The 16,819-nt window shown below is 42.6% G+C and overlaps 3 protein-coding genes across 7 annotated transcripts in view; 1 reads left to right on the top strand and 2 right to left on the bottom strand.

The window, feature by feature from the left end:
- The window catches only part of LOC115776948 (NLR family CARD domain-containing protein 3-like), a 507,515-nt gene that overhangs the window by 55,130 nt on the left and 435,566 nt on the right, over nucleotides 1-16,819 (bottom strand). The gene's annotated exons all lie outside the window — the stretch shown is intronic.
- On the top strand, nucleotides 5,461-7,125 carry LOC115776957 (uncharacterized). Its single transcript, XM_030724766.1, has 3 exons — nucleotides 5,461-6,446; nucleotides 6,539-6,757; nucleotides 6,834-7,125. Exons 1-3 carry the CDS (start codon nucleotides 5,599-5,601, stop codon nucleotides 7,039-7,041), a joined length of 1,275 nt encoding a protein of 424 aa, XP_030580626.1. The 5' UTR covers nucleotides 5,461-5,598; the 3' UTR covers nucleotides 7,042-7,125.
- Nucleotides 7,178-9,968, bottom strand: LOC115776965 (G2/M phase-specific E3 ubiquitin-protein ligase-like). 5 transcript variants are annotated; one of them, XM_030724776.1, is made up of 8 exons: nucleotides 9,649-9,924; nucleotides 9,415-9,539; nucleotides 9,246-9,282; nucleotides 8,857-9,101; nucleotides 8,529-8,707; nucleotides 8,142-8,314; nucleotides 7,763-7,977; nucleotides 7,312-7,687 (listed from the first exon to the last, which is right to left on the bottom strand). In XM_030724776.1, the coding sequence occupies exons 4-8, from the start codon at nucleotides 9,056-9,058 to the stop codon at nucleotides 7,452-7,454; spliced, it is 1,005 nt and encodes a 334-aa protein (XP_030580636.1). In that variant the 5' UTR covers nucleotides 9,059-9,101; nucleotides 9,246-9,282; nucleotides 9,415-9,539; nucleotides 9,649-9,924; the 3' UTR covers nucleotides 7,312-7,451. The 5 variants fall into 5 exon arrangements, 2 of the variants coding, with proteins under 2 accessions (XP_030580636.1, XP_030580637.1); XM_030724777.1 differs by having other exon boundaries at nucleotides 9,415-9,536; XR_004019539.1 differs by having other exon boundaries at nucleotides 7,178-7,687; nucleotides 7,763-7,993; nucleotides 8,142-8,707; nucleotides 9,649-9,968.

Genomic DNA, 16,819 nt, shown 5'->3' with positions numbered 1-16,819 from the left:
AAGCATTATCTAAATTAACTTTCATTTCAAAGATCAACGGGACGTAAAGTCAAGTCAAGTCAAGTCAAGTTTATTTATAAAGCACATTTAAAACAACGACGTTGACCAAAGTGCTGTACAAGATCTGTAACCCCAAGGACTATACTAAATAAAAATAAAAATATATAAATAAATAAATAAAATAATAAAATAAAAATAAATAAATAAAAACATTAAGAACAATAAATAACATAAGAAAATTAAAAATTAAAACGTTTAAAACAAGTACCATAAAATACCATAAAACAATCATCTAAAAGGAGGTAGCACTGCAGCCAAATGCCAAGGAAAAGAAATGTGTTTTTAATAGAGATTTAAATGTGTGTATCGTCTGAGCTGTGCGGATATGGAGAGGTAGATCGTTCCATAGCTTTGGTGCTGCTGCTGCAAAAGCTCGATCACCTCTCTGTTTTAGTCTAGTTTTAGGCCTCTGTAAGAGCAGCTGGTTCGATGACCTCAGAGCTCTTACAGGGGTGTGACAGTGAAGCAGCTCAGACAGATACAAAGGTGCCAGTCCATTTAAGGCTTTAAAAGTAAGCAATAAAATCTTAAAATCGATTCTAAAATGGACAGGGAGCCAGTGAAGGGATGACAGGACTGGGGTAATGTGTTCATGCTTTTTTAAACCGGTTAAAAGACGAGCTGCCGCATTCTGGACTACCTGCAGGCGGCGCACAGATGATTGATCTATGCCAAAGTACAGAGAATTACAGTAGTCCAGGCGGGAAGTAATAAAAGCATGAATAACTTTTTCCAGGTCCTGCTGTGGGAGATAAGGTTTTACCTTGGCAATAACTCTGAGTTGGTAAAAACTGATTTTGGTAACAGCACTTACTTGCTTCTCCATTTTAAAACTACTATCTAAAATGACACCCAGATTTTTCACAGCATCACGACAGTGAGGAGCCAAATGACTCGGAGTGCCAGAGGAGTAGCTTGAGGGGTCAAATTTACCAAAGCATATGACCTCGGTTTTGCTTTCATTAAGATTTAGGAAATTGTTTCTCATCCAGGACTTGATGTCACTTAGACAGTTCAGCAGGGGTTCCCATGGATCTCTGCTGTTCAGTTTGATGGGCATATACACCTGGATGTCGTCAGCAAAACAGTGGAAACAAATATTATGTTTCCTAAAAATCGACCCTAGAGGCAACATATACAATGAGAAAAGAATTGGGCCCAGAATGGACCCCTGAGGCACTCCACAAGAAAGCTTTGCTGTGGTAGAAAAACAGTTTCCTAGATGGACAGAGAAACTTCTATCAGTAAGATAAGATCTGAACCAAGTCAGAACCGTGCCTTTAATGCCAATTTCATGTTCTAGGCGGGATAGAAGGATCTCGTGGTCCACAGTGTCAAAGGCAGCTGACAGGTCTAGAAGTACTAAAACTGCAGGACTACCAGAGTCCACAGTTAAAAGCAGATCGTTAAAAACTCTTAAAAGAGCCGTCTCTGTGCTGTGACGCATTCTAAAACCTGACTGAAACTTTTCCCACATTCCATGTTCACTTAAAAATGCTTGAAGTTGCTTAAAAACAACTTTTTCAAGAACCTTGGATAAAAATGGTAATTTAGAAATTGGTCTGTAATTTGAAAGAACATCAGGGTCAAGGTTCTTCTTCTTGATTAGAGGCTGTACAACTGCATGTTTAAAGGCAGCTGGAACACAACCAGATGCAAGCGCACTGTTAATCAGAGCGAGGATAGTTGGTCCCACTGAATCAAAAGCCTCTTTAAAAAGGCGAGACGGAGCACAGTCTGTGGGAGAGTTTACAGGTCTCATATTGTGAATCACCTCCTTTAGTGTGGAGAGTGTGACAGGCTCAAACTGCTCAAAGACAGCTCTGCTGGGAGGAGGTGCAGATGAGTCTGTTTCAGCCTGAGGTGATGAAGGCCTGAGGGCAGAAATTTTTTCCACAAAAAATTTCTTAAAGTTTTCGCACAGTGCAGGACAGACCTTGGCTTGGTTCACATTACAGCGAGGATCAGCGAGTGAATTAAAAACACTAAAAAGAAAATGAGGCCTGTGACTGTTACTTGAAACAATGTTAGAGAAATAAGCAGACTTTGCATATTTTACTGCTTTCTGGTATTTCAATAAACAGTTACGCAGGATCTCTAAGGAGACATGGAGCTTATCCTTTTTCCACCTTCTCTCAGCGCGTCTGCACTCACGTCTGAGAGCGCGGGTTGTCTCATCCAGCCAGGGCTGGGAGGAAGGTTTGGTGCGTTTGGTTGTAAAAGGGGCAATACAGTCCAGTACAGCAGTGCAAGTAGATATAAAAGAGTTAGTGAAGTCCTCGGTATTCAGGCTCAAGCAAAAATCCAAATTGCTTAAGTCAGAGTTTTTAAAAGCAGCTGCAAAATCAGCAGCGCATGAAGAGTTAACCAAGCGCACACGACGTGTAGAGGATACTCTATTTATCCCAGAGCTGGGGAGCGCTGCTGTAAATAAAACAGGAAAATGGTCCGATATACCACAGTCACGTATCCCTGTGATGCAGACTCTAAGTCCATAAGACAGCACCAGATCCAGTGTGTGACCTTTTTCATGAGTGGGACCACACACGAGTTGTGTTAAGTTAAAAGAGTCAATAAGCGAGGCAAATTCTTTAACCAGCGGACCACTCTCACAACACACATGAATATTAAAGTCGCCAACAATTAAAATACGGTCATATTTTAGTATGAGACCCATCAGCAAGTCAGCAAAGTCACCGATGAAGTCCTTCGTGCACTTCGGTGGTCGGTAAATCACCGCGCAGAGCACCGAGGGGGAAGAGTTTATCTCCAACAGCTGCAGTTCAAAGCTGGCGTACAGGTCTGCCGAGACCTGACGACAGCGAAAACTGCATTTAAATATTGAAGCAAGTCCTCCACCTTTTCCAGAGATCCGCGGGGAGCTGAAGAAAGAACAGCCGGGAGGTAAAAGTTCGGAAAAAGGTGCAGACTCACCAGCATGAAGCCACGTCTCAGTCACAAACATAAAATCCAACTGCTGTGCGATGAAAAAGTCATTGAGAAGGAAAGTTTTGTTGGCTAACGATCTAGCATTTAGTAGGGCCATTCGGATGTCCAGATCCTTGTTAGCTGAGGCCGGGGCCCGCTTCAACAGGCGAAGGTTAGCATGGTTTACGCCGCCTCCACGATCCCGCATCCTGCGCCAGGACGAGGGACGCCGAGTCTCCAGGATGACAGGTGGGACAATCGGCCTGATCCAGCGACGCCCGAAATCCACAGGCAGCCCAACAGCCTTGAGGCGGCAAAGACCACCATCCAGGGGGTAATGAACAGACAAACCTAGGAGTCTCAGGTAAGTTTTGACCCGCACCGCGATACCTCCCCGCTTTCCGCGTCTCCTCTGGCGTTTGTTGGGGACCGGAGCACTGGGCAGCCAGCGCAAATTCTCAGGTACATCCGATAGGTGTGGAGGAAAAATCGTTGAGTTTTTCTTTACAGTGTATGCTGGTACCAAAACAAACTGGAGGTTTAGAAGTGTCTGCCGATCGTAGGTGATCAAAGCGGAGACATCTGGGCAGATGACTACCAGGAACAGAGCGACAGCAAACAATACACAGAACAGCTGACGGCAGCCCGTACACAGTGGCGCCATCTTGGAATCAGGGGTTCCAGATTAGGTGCCAAAGTAAAAACTTCATGCACAGAATATTCAGTCAGATCTGATAAAATCAGCTAAAAGTTTTCTTGTACACAAATCAGATTTTAACAGCTTCTCTCCTGGTAGTTATACTTCCTCCATCTTTCTATCTAATATTTAGTCAGAGGTTTCAGCTCAGAGTTGAGCTCCATGTCTCTCTCTCATAATGTCTCTGCTGCTACCAGGACCTAACCTAGCAGTGACCGAGGATCCCACAGTCTGCCCTGCAGCAGTCCAAAAGAGTTCATCACTGTAAACTGAAACACAACACTGCAAACTATCCAGTTTAGCTGCACTTACTGTCCACTATAAACTTTGAATCACATGAATTATCATTTCATTTGCTTTCAGAAAACTTTCTAGAAGATGAAACATCATGTACAGATCCAATATGTGACTAAAACTCTAAAATGAATGATAACGTTACCTGTAAGCTTTAAATTAGTAGTTTATCAAAGGACACTTGCTGAGCAGTCTTTACCTTAGAGAGAATCTCATCTTCCTCTCATGTCCTCTCTTTGTTCCACCAGTTCTCCAGCTCACAGAGTCAAAGTGGGACGTGTTTGAAGGCTGCAGGAGAAAGTCTGTATGAAATGAGCCGTATGAAAAATGAACAGACACAGCTTGTGTCACCCGCTTCGAAAGTTATCAGTCCATTAAATGAACGTTATTAGCAGTTTTCAGGCCCATAGTTTAGGGCCAGTAGGGGGCGTCTCCACCTCCTAGCTGGTTGAAAAGGTTGTTATCATTGTTGTAATTAAGGATTACTGACAGACGCATTAAGGATTACAGAATCCATGCTCGCTGACTTCCGGCGGAAGTAGCAGTGCTTACAGGTAAGACGAGTTAAATGGACAAGCGTTTATATAGCGATATTAATAAGATAGTGAGTGTCAATAAACACTTGAAATGATATTAATGTGCTGTAAGAGAGCACTAATATCACAACTCTGAGATGCATTTGTAGAAATTATTGCAGGTTTGTAACGTCTTTGTGGCGCTAGCTTAAAGTTTCTGTGCAAATGTTAGCGGATATCGTAGGAAGCAGTCACTATTTAAACGATGTTATGACAGAAATATGAGCTTCTGTTGGGGATCATTAAGTTACCAGTTAAGTAAAATGAATATTTTCAGCCACAAATAAATTCCGGATTAGCTTCAGTGCATTTATATTCAATATCTGCGAATTCAGTGCTTCATTAAGCTGCATCATACTGAGCCAGGGTTATGGACAATGTAAAATAAAATGATATTTGTCTGTACAGAATCTGGCTACCTTTAATCCTCCGTGGCAAACCCGAGGATGCAGCTTTATTCAACCTGCTGGCACCTGAGAGTGAGCTGAAACTTCCAGTAATATTCCCATCATGGAGAGGCTGTCAGACTCTGGGAATCCTGATTCACTGTCCTCAGCTTTAAACAAACCCAGAGTTCATCTATGTCAGGTTTTGGCTCAGGCTGCTTTGGAGTCCCTAATCCAGAAGCATCAGACTACTTACTTTCAACACCATCTTTTTGTTACTGATTCATTAATATGTTTTACATTGTTGTTGTTTATTAGTGGAGTACGGTGGCCGGGAGGTGCAAATCAAAATTACAAAATCTGAAACACTTTTACAAGTGGCAAAACAAATTTACATTTTAGAAACAAAATCACATTTTAGAAAACAAATTAACAATACGAGAAACACTTTTACAAGTTCAGAAGAAATTAACATTTCAGAAAACAAATTAACATTTCAGAAAACAAATTAACATTTCAGAAAACAAATTAACATTTCAGAAAACAAATTAACATCACTCGAAACACTTTTACAAGTGGCAAAATCAACCGGAAAGGGTAGGTACTAACTCCAAGGCTGACCCGGAAGTGATAACGGAAGCGGGCATTTCAACCCAAGATGGACAGCAGTCGAGTGGCGTTTTGCCCGTTTTGCGGGGCACATATGAGTAGATTAACGCGGTTTTGTTTTTCTTGTGGACGGTCCTTAGAGTTTTTAAACGGCACAGAACAGACAGAACGACCAGATATGCTGCAGCAGTGCATACGATATTTTAATGAGGGTCACTCATACGCTGTAATCGTAGACATGATGGCATGTTTACACGGTGTACACATCAGCTTAAGGTCGCTGAAAAGCAAACTGAATGATGCCGGGTTATATCGCAGAAAGGATTTGTCCTCTACCGACGTCATAACTAGAGCAATACGAGTGGAACTTCGTGGACCTGGACAGCTGTTTGGCTACCGCATGATGTGGCAGGTACTCAGACAAAAGTACAATCTGCGAGTGAGGAGGGATCATGTAATGAATTTGCTCCGGGAGCTTAATCCTCAAGGGTGCGAGAGGAGAGCACGCAGAAGGTTTATAAGAAGAACCTACCACTCCATGGGACCGAACTATATGTGGCACGTGGATGGTTATGATAAACTCAAGCCATTCGGTCTGGCACTTTCAGGGTGCATCGATGGATTTTCCCGTAAAGTACTGTGGCTTATATGTGGCGCAACAAATAATGACCCATCTGTGATCGCTCACTATTTCCTGTCATGTGTGCGAAACCTCGGTGTCATCCCCATGAGACTGAGAACCGATTGCGGCACGGAGAACGGGACCATGGCCGCAATTCAGTGCACGCTACGCCACCACCACAATGACTACTACTCTGGAGCGTCCAGCCACATGTATGGCTCATCCACAACCAACCAGAGGATTGAGTCCTGGTGGTCCATATTCAGAAAGGGAAGGTAAGTGGTATTCATACTTTAAATTCATTTTGAGTGACCATCGTTTAAACATGGATATGAAAATTATAACACTATATTACTGATTTTTATAGGTGTCAGTTCTGGATGGAGCTATTTGCAGACCTTAGAGAAGCTGGATACTTAAATGGGAGTCACGAGCATCAGTGTCTGCTGAGATATTGCTTTGGTGATGTTATTCAGAGGGACTTGGATGAGTGTATGAGACTGTGGAACAGTCACAGGATCCGCCCCTCCAGAACAGCATCATGTCCAGGAGGAGTGCCAAATGAGCTCTACTACTTACCACACAGGTAATACTTTGGTGATAGATGGTATTTTCCATTTTATCATAAATTTAAATGTAATCATATCTTCTCTGTAATATAGGTTTGGCTCCAGAGACTGTGGATTTAAAATCGAAATGACTGAACTGGATGCCTTTCCTGACGTTCATCTGACAAGAGCTCCATGTGGGGACCCAAACATGCAAGAATACTTGGACTTTGCAGTGGAGCACAATCATTTACAGAAGCCAGAACAGTGGCAGTCTTCAACTGAACTATATCTGAAACTAAAAGAAATTGCTCAGCTATGAATTGAAGGGAAGTTTATTGTAATGATGGTGGAACATGTACACAACTTGTCACCCACAGTTTCAGTATTTAAAATTTGGAAATAAATGAATGAAAAACAATTGTCCAAATGCTGTCTGAGGGGAAAAAAAAAGACATGCTTGCTTACCGCAATTTTAAAGTATTTTAACAAAAGTAACTGCACCTTTAAATGCACATAATACCAACAAAGAACAAAAAACATTTTGAGTCCAAGTTTTCCTGCTTTAACATACCTGATTCAGATGATTGCAGTTTAAAAAAAAAAAAAAAAAAAAAAAGCCTGTTAATCAGTTATTCAGGATTAGGATCTCTGATCTAAAACGTGCAGGGCATTGTGCCTGGATGACCAGGTTTGAAAAACACTACTCTAATGGTTATCTAGCTATATAGTTTATAGACAACCAAATCCTGGACTATTTTGAATTCCAAAGTCCATTTGTGACTTAAACACACTATATGAATCCAGAAATGGTAATTTCAACAAGTTTGAACATGTATTTGCCATTGGGAGTGGAACGTCATCCAGGAACTCTATTTGTGGCAGTGGTTCCAAGCCAGATGGGGGAAGTGATGTCAGCCCAGTTGCAAACATCAAAATGTCTTCCACAGACACAGCAGCCTCGCCTTCTGCAAAGAAATAAATGTTCAAATATACCAGGCTAACGTGGTTTTCCAAGTAGGTACAAATAAAACCTTACAAACCTTCACAATCAAGGAGATAGTCTGCCCAGCAGGCCAAGGTTTGGCTTTCTTTCAGTCTCCTATTACTCCCTGAAGGGCTGAGTTGAGGTTTGAAGAGTCTCTCAAGCTCAAAGGCAGTCAGTCGCTTTTCACAGTGGCACAGGACAGGGGTCAGCAAAGTAGGGTGTTGCTGTAGTGCAGTCAGGAACTGAAGAGCTGAAAGACCATCTTTGAATCTACAAAGTGAACACACTGTTACACAGATATGTAGATGTTGCACACTAAGGCAAAATTGTTTGTCACAGTGACTGATAACAGATACACGTGCCATGGAGCATTACAAACTAAACATTCCTACATTAAAAAAAAAAAGAAAATTACATCATTAAAAATATCTTACCTGTCAATTACAGATGAGTTGCGGTCAAAAATATACCACTGGAGGTAGTCGGCCACAATTTCTGTCTTTTCGTCCACAGCAGCCACATGTCTAAGACAGCCTGCTGTCTGCAACATTGTGCTGTGTCTCATGATACATTCTTGTAGAGCATCCAATGTAGCAGCATTCTCAATCTGAAAGACAAAGAGACATACCCAACACATTAAATAACTATGTGTTAATCTTGACCATTTTTATTTAGTGACATATATAGCATGCTGTAACCCTACAATACCATAAATTCATAATTCTGCAAATGTATATGTGTGGGAACTAAACATCATCATTGAACAGTGCAGGAACTATGTTAAACTCTGTCCTACCACACTGGATTTATGTTATCCCCACCTCTCGCAAAGCTTTCCCTATTTCTTCATCAGTTATTAAATTAACTGTTGGTTTGAATGAAGGCTGGCCAGCAAGATACTGTACAAGATCTTCTGACAGGAAATGGGGTCCCGGACCTCCATGTACAACTGAAACTGCAATCATCTGTCCTGCCAGGAAGTATTCATCCTCCCTAACAGCTGTGAATGAATTCATATTGTAAAATGAAAACATACATTATTTACTTTAAGATATTGGGGGAAAAAAAAAAAAAAAACATATTCTGTGTCACATATCTGTTTACTAATAACCATCCATTAGTATAGCACATATCTAACCCTATGCATACCATTTGCATTATAGACCAAGAACCGATGTCCCTCTGGTCCATCAAAAATTGGCCGGTCTTTCAGGTGCTTCATTAGCAGAGTTAAAAAATTCTCATCTTGGACCACCTGTGTCAATCCCTTCCTCATAAACACCTGCATCATCGGTAAATCTGACCAGCATGTCACAGTTTTCAGAATATGATGAACGTCTGAAAATGACATTACCTGTCCTGGCTGAATTGTAGCTTGATGTCCCAGTGCATCTCTTAAACACAATGAAAATAATAAAATGATTACCACAATAGTCATATAAGAATGTAAACAAGTACATGACAGATTCCTCTTGGTTGATAAATCATTAGAAAGGTTCTCTCTCTGTGAAAAAGGCTAGATGCAAAAATCTACTTACCTTTCATTTTCAGACTTATCTTTGGGAGTTCAAAAACCTGTGAGGAAAGTGCATAAATTTATCAGCAGTTTCTAATAGCTTCAATAGCTAATTTGTGCCACCACAGTTTCACAGTGAGCCGAATCAGACAGTCCAGTACTGATTACACGATCAGTACTATACAACTTACCTGGACGTGTTTTTGTTCTTTAGCCCGGTGTCTTCCTCTAGGCCCGTAGTTAAAAGACTGACGCTCTTTGGACTTCGAGCTTCGGTATTCCAGGAACTGTTTATATGACGGGCAAGGTTTTTCTGCTGAAATTAACAAAGCTCTGTCTCAAAAAACAAAATGAGCTAACCAATGACACTAATAGCTTTCATTCGTATTGGCTACTTCAGATAGCGAGCGCTATGCTGCACTTACTTTGTTTAGCATTATCCGGCTGTTGACATATCCCCTGTGCCTCTGGACCTTCCGTCTGTTCTGTCCCATTTAAAAACTCTAAGGACCGTCCACAAGAAAAACAAAACCGCGTTAATCTACTCATATGTGCCCCGCAAAACGGGCAAAACGCCACTGAACTGCTGTCCATCTTGGGTTGAAATGCCCGCTTCCGTTATCACTTCCGGGTCAGCCTTGGAATTAGTACCTACCCTTTCCGGTTGATTTTGCCACTTGTAAAAGTGTTTCGAGTGATGTTAATTTGTTTTCTGAAATGTTAATTTGTTTTCTGAAATGTTAATTTCTTCTGAACTTGTAAAAGTGTTTCTCGTATTGTTAATTTGTTTTCTAAAATGTGATTTTGTTTCTAAAATGTAAATTTGTTTTGCCACTTGTAAAAGTGTTTCAGATTTTGTAATTTTGATTTGCACCTCCCGGCCACCGTAGTGGAGGGAGCAGATTTGAAAACAGCAAAAAGAAGCACTCAATCTTTCTCATCTTTTTTTTTAAGGAAGAGGAGCTTCTTTAATACTTCAAGCTCTGTCAGCTACCAGTCTGTAAACCTGTTTAGTGCTGCAGCAACAATCAAACATATCCGGTTCGTACATCATTGTAGTTTGTGTCTTTGCTCTTTCAGAACTGAATGGTAAACTCAAAGGTGCTGCAAAGCTTTTTCTCTGACAAACTTCTGCCATGAGAGCTGACAGCATGCAATCTTTATGTCAGTGACATTCTCAGAAACAAAGGTGAGCGATAATACTTAATGTGCGCTTTTGATTAGCATGTTTAACGGTTTGTCATTGCTCATAGTGGCCTTGTATTCATTAGACATTTTCCAGAATGTATCCAGCAGTTTCTTCTTCCACAGAAGTTTCAGTGTGAGGCTGCTGTCAGCTGCAGTGTCATTTCATTCATTTTTTACATGATTTTTAGAGAAGTGTGTTTGCTGCTGCAACAGCAACAGCTGGAAAGATCCTGGGACCAGAACTCAAAGGACCAGAAATGTTGGATAAATTCAGGAACTTATCAAGAACCAGAGGCCACAGATCTCCAGTAAAGGTCTTTTAATCCTCTTGCAAGAAAATGAAAGCAGCATGTCCATCAGTCCAAGTTCAGTTTGTCCTCTGCTCTGAGCCATTCTTAGACACACACCTGAGCACATGAACAGGACAGCACATAAACAAAGGCAGTAACACAAACACTGACGGCTTTCAATGCTCCGCTTTGTGCCGTCTCTGAAGGTCTCTGAGTCACATGGAAAGTTGATTTTGGACCTTACTGTAGCTGTAATTAAACACATGACATTAGTATGACCTCTGACCTCTATCAACCTTCAGGTACCACTGTACACACATGAAACTCAGACAGGTCAAAGGTCACAGAATTAAATCTTCACACTTCTGTCCTACGTTTCATTGTTACAAAGAAACACATTCTGTACAAAGGTCATAAGGTCATAGAAACACTCCCTCACACACACAGTCAGCTTAAATGAGCAGCACACACACACGTAACATCATCATCATCATTATCCAAAGATGTTATCATACTGTGACAGAACTCATTTCTCCAACATCCACTCTGACTGATTTCCTGGAACAGATCGCTCTCACAGCTTTCTGCCAACAAAAACTGATGTTTAACAAGTTTCCATTGATTGATGTCATCTTCACCTCAATCATCATTTCCAACACTCTCAATCATTTCTCTGATCATAATGCAATATTCATCATTGTCCAATAAAGGAAGACAGCAGGATGGATGGAAACACCTCCACCTGCTGCAGTTCTCCCACTCAACCACTAGATGTCCTTATTATCTAAATGACTGCACACATATAGACCCCCCCCCCCCCCTCACCCACAGCAGTGCTCAGATCACGTGTCCTGTTATTATGTGAAACCAGTGTGCAGATTTTCACACTTTGACCTGATGGACTGCATTATATAAATGAAGCAGGTGAGACAGATGGTTGGTATCAATATTAATGTTCTGCTAATAGATGAAAAACTACTTTAAGGAAAACACTGAAACTTATAGATGGGCACATATTTGATCTCCAAGCACCAAAACCTGATGTGTAAGTCCTAAAAACATTGTGTCTATGATGGAGATGTTGTTGGAGGCCTTTCCAGGTGATGTTCTCCTGACTGTGATCCAGAATGAAGCCTGAAAAGCTGAAGCCAGTGTCAGACAGAGACTCTGCAGAGACTGTGTAGAAGGACAGAGCAGCAGCAGAGCATCCAGATCCACTGATGATCCTCTGGCAGATCCACAGGGACACACAGGGATGATGGTGGACTCTACATTGTGTGTGACAGTGGAGCTGTTCTCAGAGCAGTTCACTCTGCAGCACTGACAGTCATCTGCACTTCTTCTCATTCCTCTGTCAGTCACTGCTGGATGAAGCTGTCCTCTCCACTCCACCTCCCAGTAACATGGCCCAGTCAGAGCGTCTCTGCACACAAGCTGCTGCTGCTTCAACCTCTCTGGATCATCAGGACACAGCTCCTCCTCTCTCAGCACACACACCATCCTGTTTACCATCAGCTCCACCTGCAGAGAGAAGAAGAAAGAGCAGAGGAGATAAATGAGTGTTTCCAGAGACTCTTCATCAGCTGTCAGTCAGTGATGCAGCACATCCAGTATAAAGAGCAGCAGGGCCTTCAGTCCTGGGACTGTACTAGTACTCATTGTTGTTTCACTTTGGATTTGGATTGAAGTTCATCCAAATGTTTTTCCCTCCTAGTTTTAGTTTGGAGTCTCATGAACTCTAATAACCTTGGTCTGTCCACTCTGAGCTCTTTAGGAACCCCAACAACAACCCCAACAATTCATAGGAGATGTTTCAGTCCCTCATGTAATGGTTCCAGCTGTTAACTGGAGGAACTCCATCCAAACATCTGCTCTCACAAAGTTCTTCATCACCTACAGACTGTTTCCTTCACTCCTTTAAGCTGGAAAATGAATGCAGTCATTGGTCCATGTTGGGAAAATGTCTGCATGCTGCTTTGTTCAGAGAGCTGATTGGCTACTGACAATGAACTGATGCTGCATCAGAGCATGTGAGCTTTCCAGGAGCCGTTACTATGGTGAGCTCAAAGCTCCCAGAGTCAGCCAGTGTTTGTTAGAGCAAAAAGGCCCAAACAGGAAGTGTTTGTGTCCAATCCTGAAGCCTGTCACCATCCTCCTCTCACAGCTTCACTGAGGAAAGCTGAGAAGGCTGCAGCTTTCCAGGAAACACTGGATCTTTGCTTTCATACTAACTGTGTTTAGTACAATACTGCTGAGAGCAGCATGGACTCACTCCAACCCTCTACTTACTCCAGCTCCTCCAGTCTGCAGTGTGGACTCTCCTTAAGATCAGACAGCTGCTTCACATCTGGATCCTGCAGCTTGTTTCTCCTCAGGTCCAGCTCTATCAGATGGGAGGGGTTGGACTTCAGAGCTGCTGCCAGATAATCACAGCTGATCTTTGACAAACCACAGCTCATCAATCTGTACAAAGAATCAAAGATGTGAGTTTATTAGACACAGTTTGAAATCATTCAGTGTTTCATAATCAGAGCTGAAGAAGGTTCAGAATGGAGAAGTTTGGAAAAACTCCAAACAGCTGAAGCCAAAAGGATGCAGCTTCAAACAGGAATCCAAACTGCGCAGAGTTTTCAGACTATCTGCCCGATGCAGCCACTTTGATTTTGGACATTTGAATCTCTGTTCTAGGACTAAGTCCTTGAATCATTTCTTCCAGTTGGTCCAACAAGACAGACTCAGTACTGGACATGTGTTCTGGCTCCATGAGGGGAGCTTCTAAATCTGATGTGATGGCCCCTCTGGCTCTGTCAGGTCACAGTACTGAAGAGAGGTCAAACTGAGCACACAGTTGTTCCAGTCTGGACCAAAGACTCTATACTGGAACTGAGGGACTGCGCTGACTGCACCCACTGGGACTGTTTAAAGGCTCATGTTCTGACTCAGATCATCTATTTCTATTTCCATTTCTTTGGCTCAAAAATGGGGATTCCTTTGAAAACAGGAACTATTTTCCCCAATAACGAGCCCTGGATCAGTAAATCACTGAAACATGTTCTCAGTCAGAAGAACCTGTCTTGTTCTGAGGGAGAGAATCCAAAGATTGAGGCACAGAAACTTGTTCACAGAGAGATAAAGCAGCTAAAATCAGGTCTAAAAGGAAAGCAGAGGATGAGCTGAATAAAGGACACTCAAGGCTGGCTCAGAACAAAACTCAGATGACCCAGCTTTCCACCAGCATTTAAACGCACCATGCACGCACGAATCTGGGAGCTCTCTTGAAGCGTGAAATGTGTCTCAAAAAACTTTGTGCACTCGTAACATGATTTGTGTCGTTTTGTCTGTGCGTATCTGGTGATTCGTGTACTTTTATTTGAATGAATGAATGAAGGTTTTATTGCCATGTGGGTGAACAAGTTCACACATTGGAAATTGCAGTTAACAGAGCACCCAGCCAAGAATACACAAACACAACACAAACACGGGGGGGCATGTGTCCTGAGGTCATGCAGCCGACTTGCAGCGCTACCTTTATCAGGTGAAGAAAACAACACATCATGGGGAAGTTAGGTTAAAAAAAAAGTCATCTGGTACAGTGCTCAAAATGAGCACTGTACCAGGGCCAAAAAAACCACCTTAGCAAAGCATTTGCACATGTAAAGCTAGGACAGCGGCGGTAGGTGAGGTCAGGTCAGGAGGGGATGCAGACGGAGACGAGAGGGTGGGGGCATTGTGGAGCCAGATACCAGCTCCTAGCCAAAACAGTTCGCTGATAGTGATGGAAGTTCATCAGCGGCCGTGGTACACCAGATCCAGCTTCACAAATCACAACGCAGAGTCGGGGGAAGAGCAGCCGCACACAGAGCCCTGGAGAGATATGATTGCCAGCCCAAGGCCGGCAGGGGAGCCGAATTCCTGATAACAGATGTTGTTTTGGAACAGGCTGCTTGTTTTTTTCCAGCAGCCTTCAGTCTCACTGGGGAACCATTCAATAATCCAATATTCCAAATTCATTAATTACCGTCCTCACTGTGCAGAACCGAACCGTATCTCCAGATCTAACCCCTCTCGCCTGCGAGCACGTTAACTTTATGGCTCAGGTCCACCAGGCTTTGAGTCTGAGTCTGTATGGTTCTGAACAGGCCGTCCACCTGGGTCGGCAGCCTCTGCAGATGTCGAACCGCCGCCCAGATTTTCTTAATTTCCCGGTAAATCAGGTATCCTCCGAGCCCAAAGAGAAAAGATACTGCTACCAAAAAGCCGAATATATAGGCGTCTTCCACCTCGAGGGCCGAGAAGCACACAGGTCTCCACGAGCTCCAAGAGTCGATGACGTATCCAACCGGGTCTGTTCCACTCGGACACGCAGGCTCCCCTTTCCTCGATCTCATAGTGGAAAAAATTCGATCAATGGTGGTGAAGGCCCAGTTTGCCAGATCCATGTTGCTCTCAATCTTGTTCTTATTCGGACAGTGTGTAAGAGACGCTCTCACAGCAAGCAGCAAGCGGAGAGATGGGGAGGGCAGGGAGAGAGAGAGAGTGCGACTGTCTCCGACAAGAGCAGGAAGATTTAACGGGTAGTATATGTACTTTTATTTTGTATTCGTAATTTCATAATATTTGTATTTGAACACACATTTACAAGTAGTGGAAGTCATGCACAAAACGTTATTTACAACTTACAAAAAATTACAACTCCAGCATTACAGACACACAAATATTTTGAGTCAATTTTCTCTCCATAGTCCTGTGGCCCCCACCACCTCCACATTAGAGGATCTAATTGTAATGTTCAGACTGCAGTGAAACTTCCTCCACTAGGTGGCAGTGTTTGATGAGAAAGTGTTAGTGTCGCTGCACTGTAGGCAGGAACAGGAAAATGCAGGATTTGTCCTGAAATTGGGAAAAGTGGTTAGCACTATGGCCTTAAAGCAAGAAGGTTCTAGGTTGGAGCTTCTTGGTCAGCTGGGCCTTTCTGTGGACTTTGGATGTTCTCCCACAGTCCAATGAAATGCTGCTTCGGTTCATTGGTGCTTCTAAATTGGCTGTAGGTGTGGATGTGAGAGTGTGTGCTTCTCTGTGATGGACTGCTCACCTGTTCAGGTGTACCACGCTGTTCCCTTCATCAAAGTTACCAATAAAGTTCCAAAGAAGAAAGAATGCAGAGAAATGTGCTGATTTAAAGCCTTTGAAGTGCTTCAGATGATATCTGTCCACTTGTGTCCACTAACTGATGAATGTAAGCTCTCTAATGCAGCTTTGATCTTCACAGTCTGCTTTATGAAGCTCATTCTAACCCTGAATGTCAGAGTGTTCCTCCTTCTCTTTGCCATCATTCATGGTGGCAGTGGAGGACATTTGGATGTTGGACTGTGTTTTGGATGTTGTGTGTCTGTTTTGTGTTGGACTGCTGTCTGTAAAGCAAACGGCCATTTTGGTTTGGATTTCAGTGTCAGACAGACTTTAAGATGGAATGAAGTGTTTGAGAGTTTCACAGTGAATTATCCAGTGGAGGATTTTTCTTCTTCTTTGAACAGTACTCAGTTATCAGGGTCCCTGAGTCCCTGGGTCTCTGAGTTAGGAAAGGTCGGAAGGCTGGGTGGCACCATGTGGAGGGCCGCATGTGGACTGTGGACCATAAGTTGAGCATCACTGTTTGAAACTTTGCAATGTCAATATTGTTCTGCTACAGTCAATGGACTAAAGCAGAGAAGAAGAAACCAGACTTTACCTCAGTAAAGATCCTCAGTGTGGATCAGTATAATATCCTTATGTTTGCAGTTTAGTGTTTCACATCAGATTCATCTCAGCACAACTAAAACATGGAGACTGACCTCAGAGTTTCAAGAACACATCGTGGACTCTCCAGAAAACCACACAGATGCTTCACTCCTGAATCCTGCAGGTCGTTTCTCCTCAGGTCCAGCTTTCTCAGATGGGAGGGGTTGGACTTCAGAGCTGCTGCCAGATAATCACAGCTGATCTCTGACAAACCACAGTACTTCAATCTGTATAAAGAATCAAAGATGTGAGTTTATTAGACAAAGTTTGAAATCATTAATATTGAACCACTGTTAACAACATCACACTTTGTTGAAATAAACTTTAGTTTTTGTGAATA

Source organism: Archocentrus centrarchus, unplaced genomic scaffold (genome assembly GCF_007364275.1).
Source record: "Archocentrus centrarchus isolate MPI-CPG fArcCen1 unplaced genomic scaffold, fArcCen1 scaffold_41_ctg1, whole genome shotgun sequence".
Taxonomy (NCBI): Eukaryota; Metazoa; Chordata; class Actinopteri; order Cichliformes; family Cichlidae; genus Archocentrus; species Archocentrus centrarchus.
Note: the sequence above shows the minus strand (reverse complement) of the source record. Positions and strands in the feature narration are given on the sequence as shown.

Excerpts from the sequence above, each read along its gene's own strand:
- LOC115776957 (XM_030724766.1), top strand. The coding sequence starts at position 5,599 with ATGGACAGCAGTCGAGTGGCGTTTTGCCCGTTTTGCGGGGCACATATG. Across the intron at positions 6,447-6,538 it reads TCCATATTCAGAAAGGGAAG|GTGTCAGTTCTGGATGGAGC; the intron begins GTAAGTGGTATT and ends TGATTTTTATAG. Across the intron at positions 6,758-6,833 it reads CTCTACTACTTACCACACAG|GTTTGGCTCCAGAGACTGTG; the intron begins GTAATACTTTGG and ends TCTGTAATATAG.
- LOC115776965 (XM_030724776.1), bottom strand. The coding sequence starts at position 9,058 with ATGTCATTTTCAGACGTTCATCATATTCTGAAAACTGTGACATGCTGG. Across the intron at positions 8,708-8,856 it reads CTTGGTCTATAATGCAAATG|CTGTTAGGGAGGATGAATAC; the intron begins GTATGCATAGGG and ends ATTCATTCACAG. Across the intron at positions 8,315-8,528 it reads TAGGGAAAGCTTTGCGAGAG|ATTGAGAATGCTGCTACATT; the intron begins GTGGGGATAACA and ends TTTGTCTTTCAG.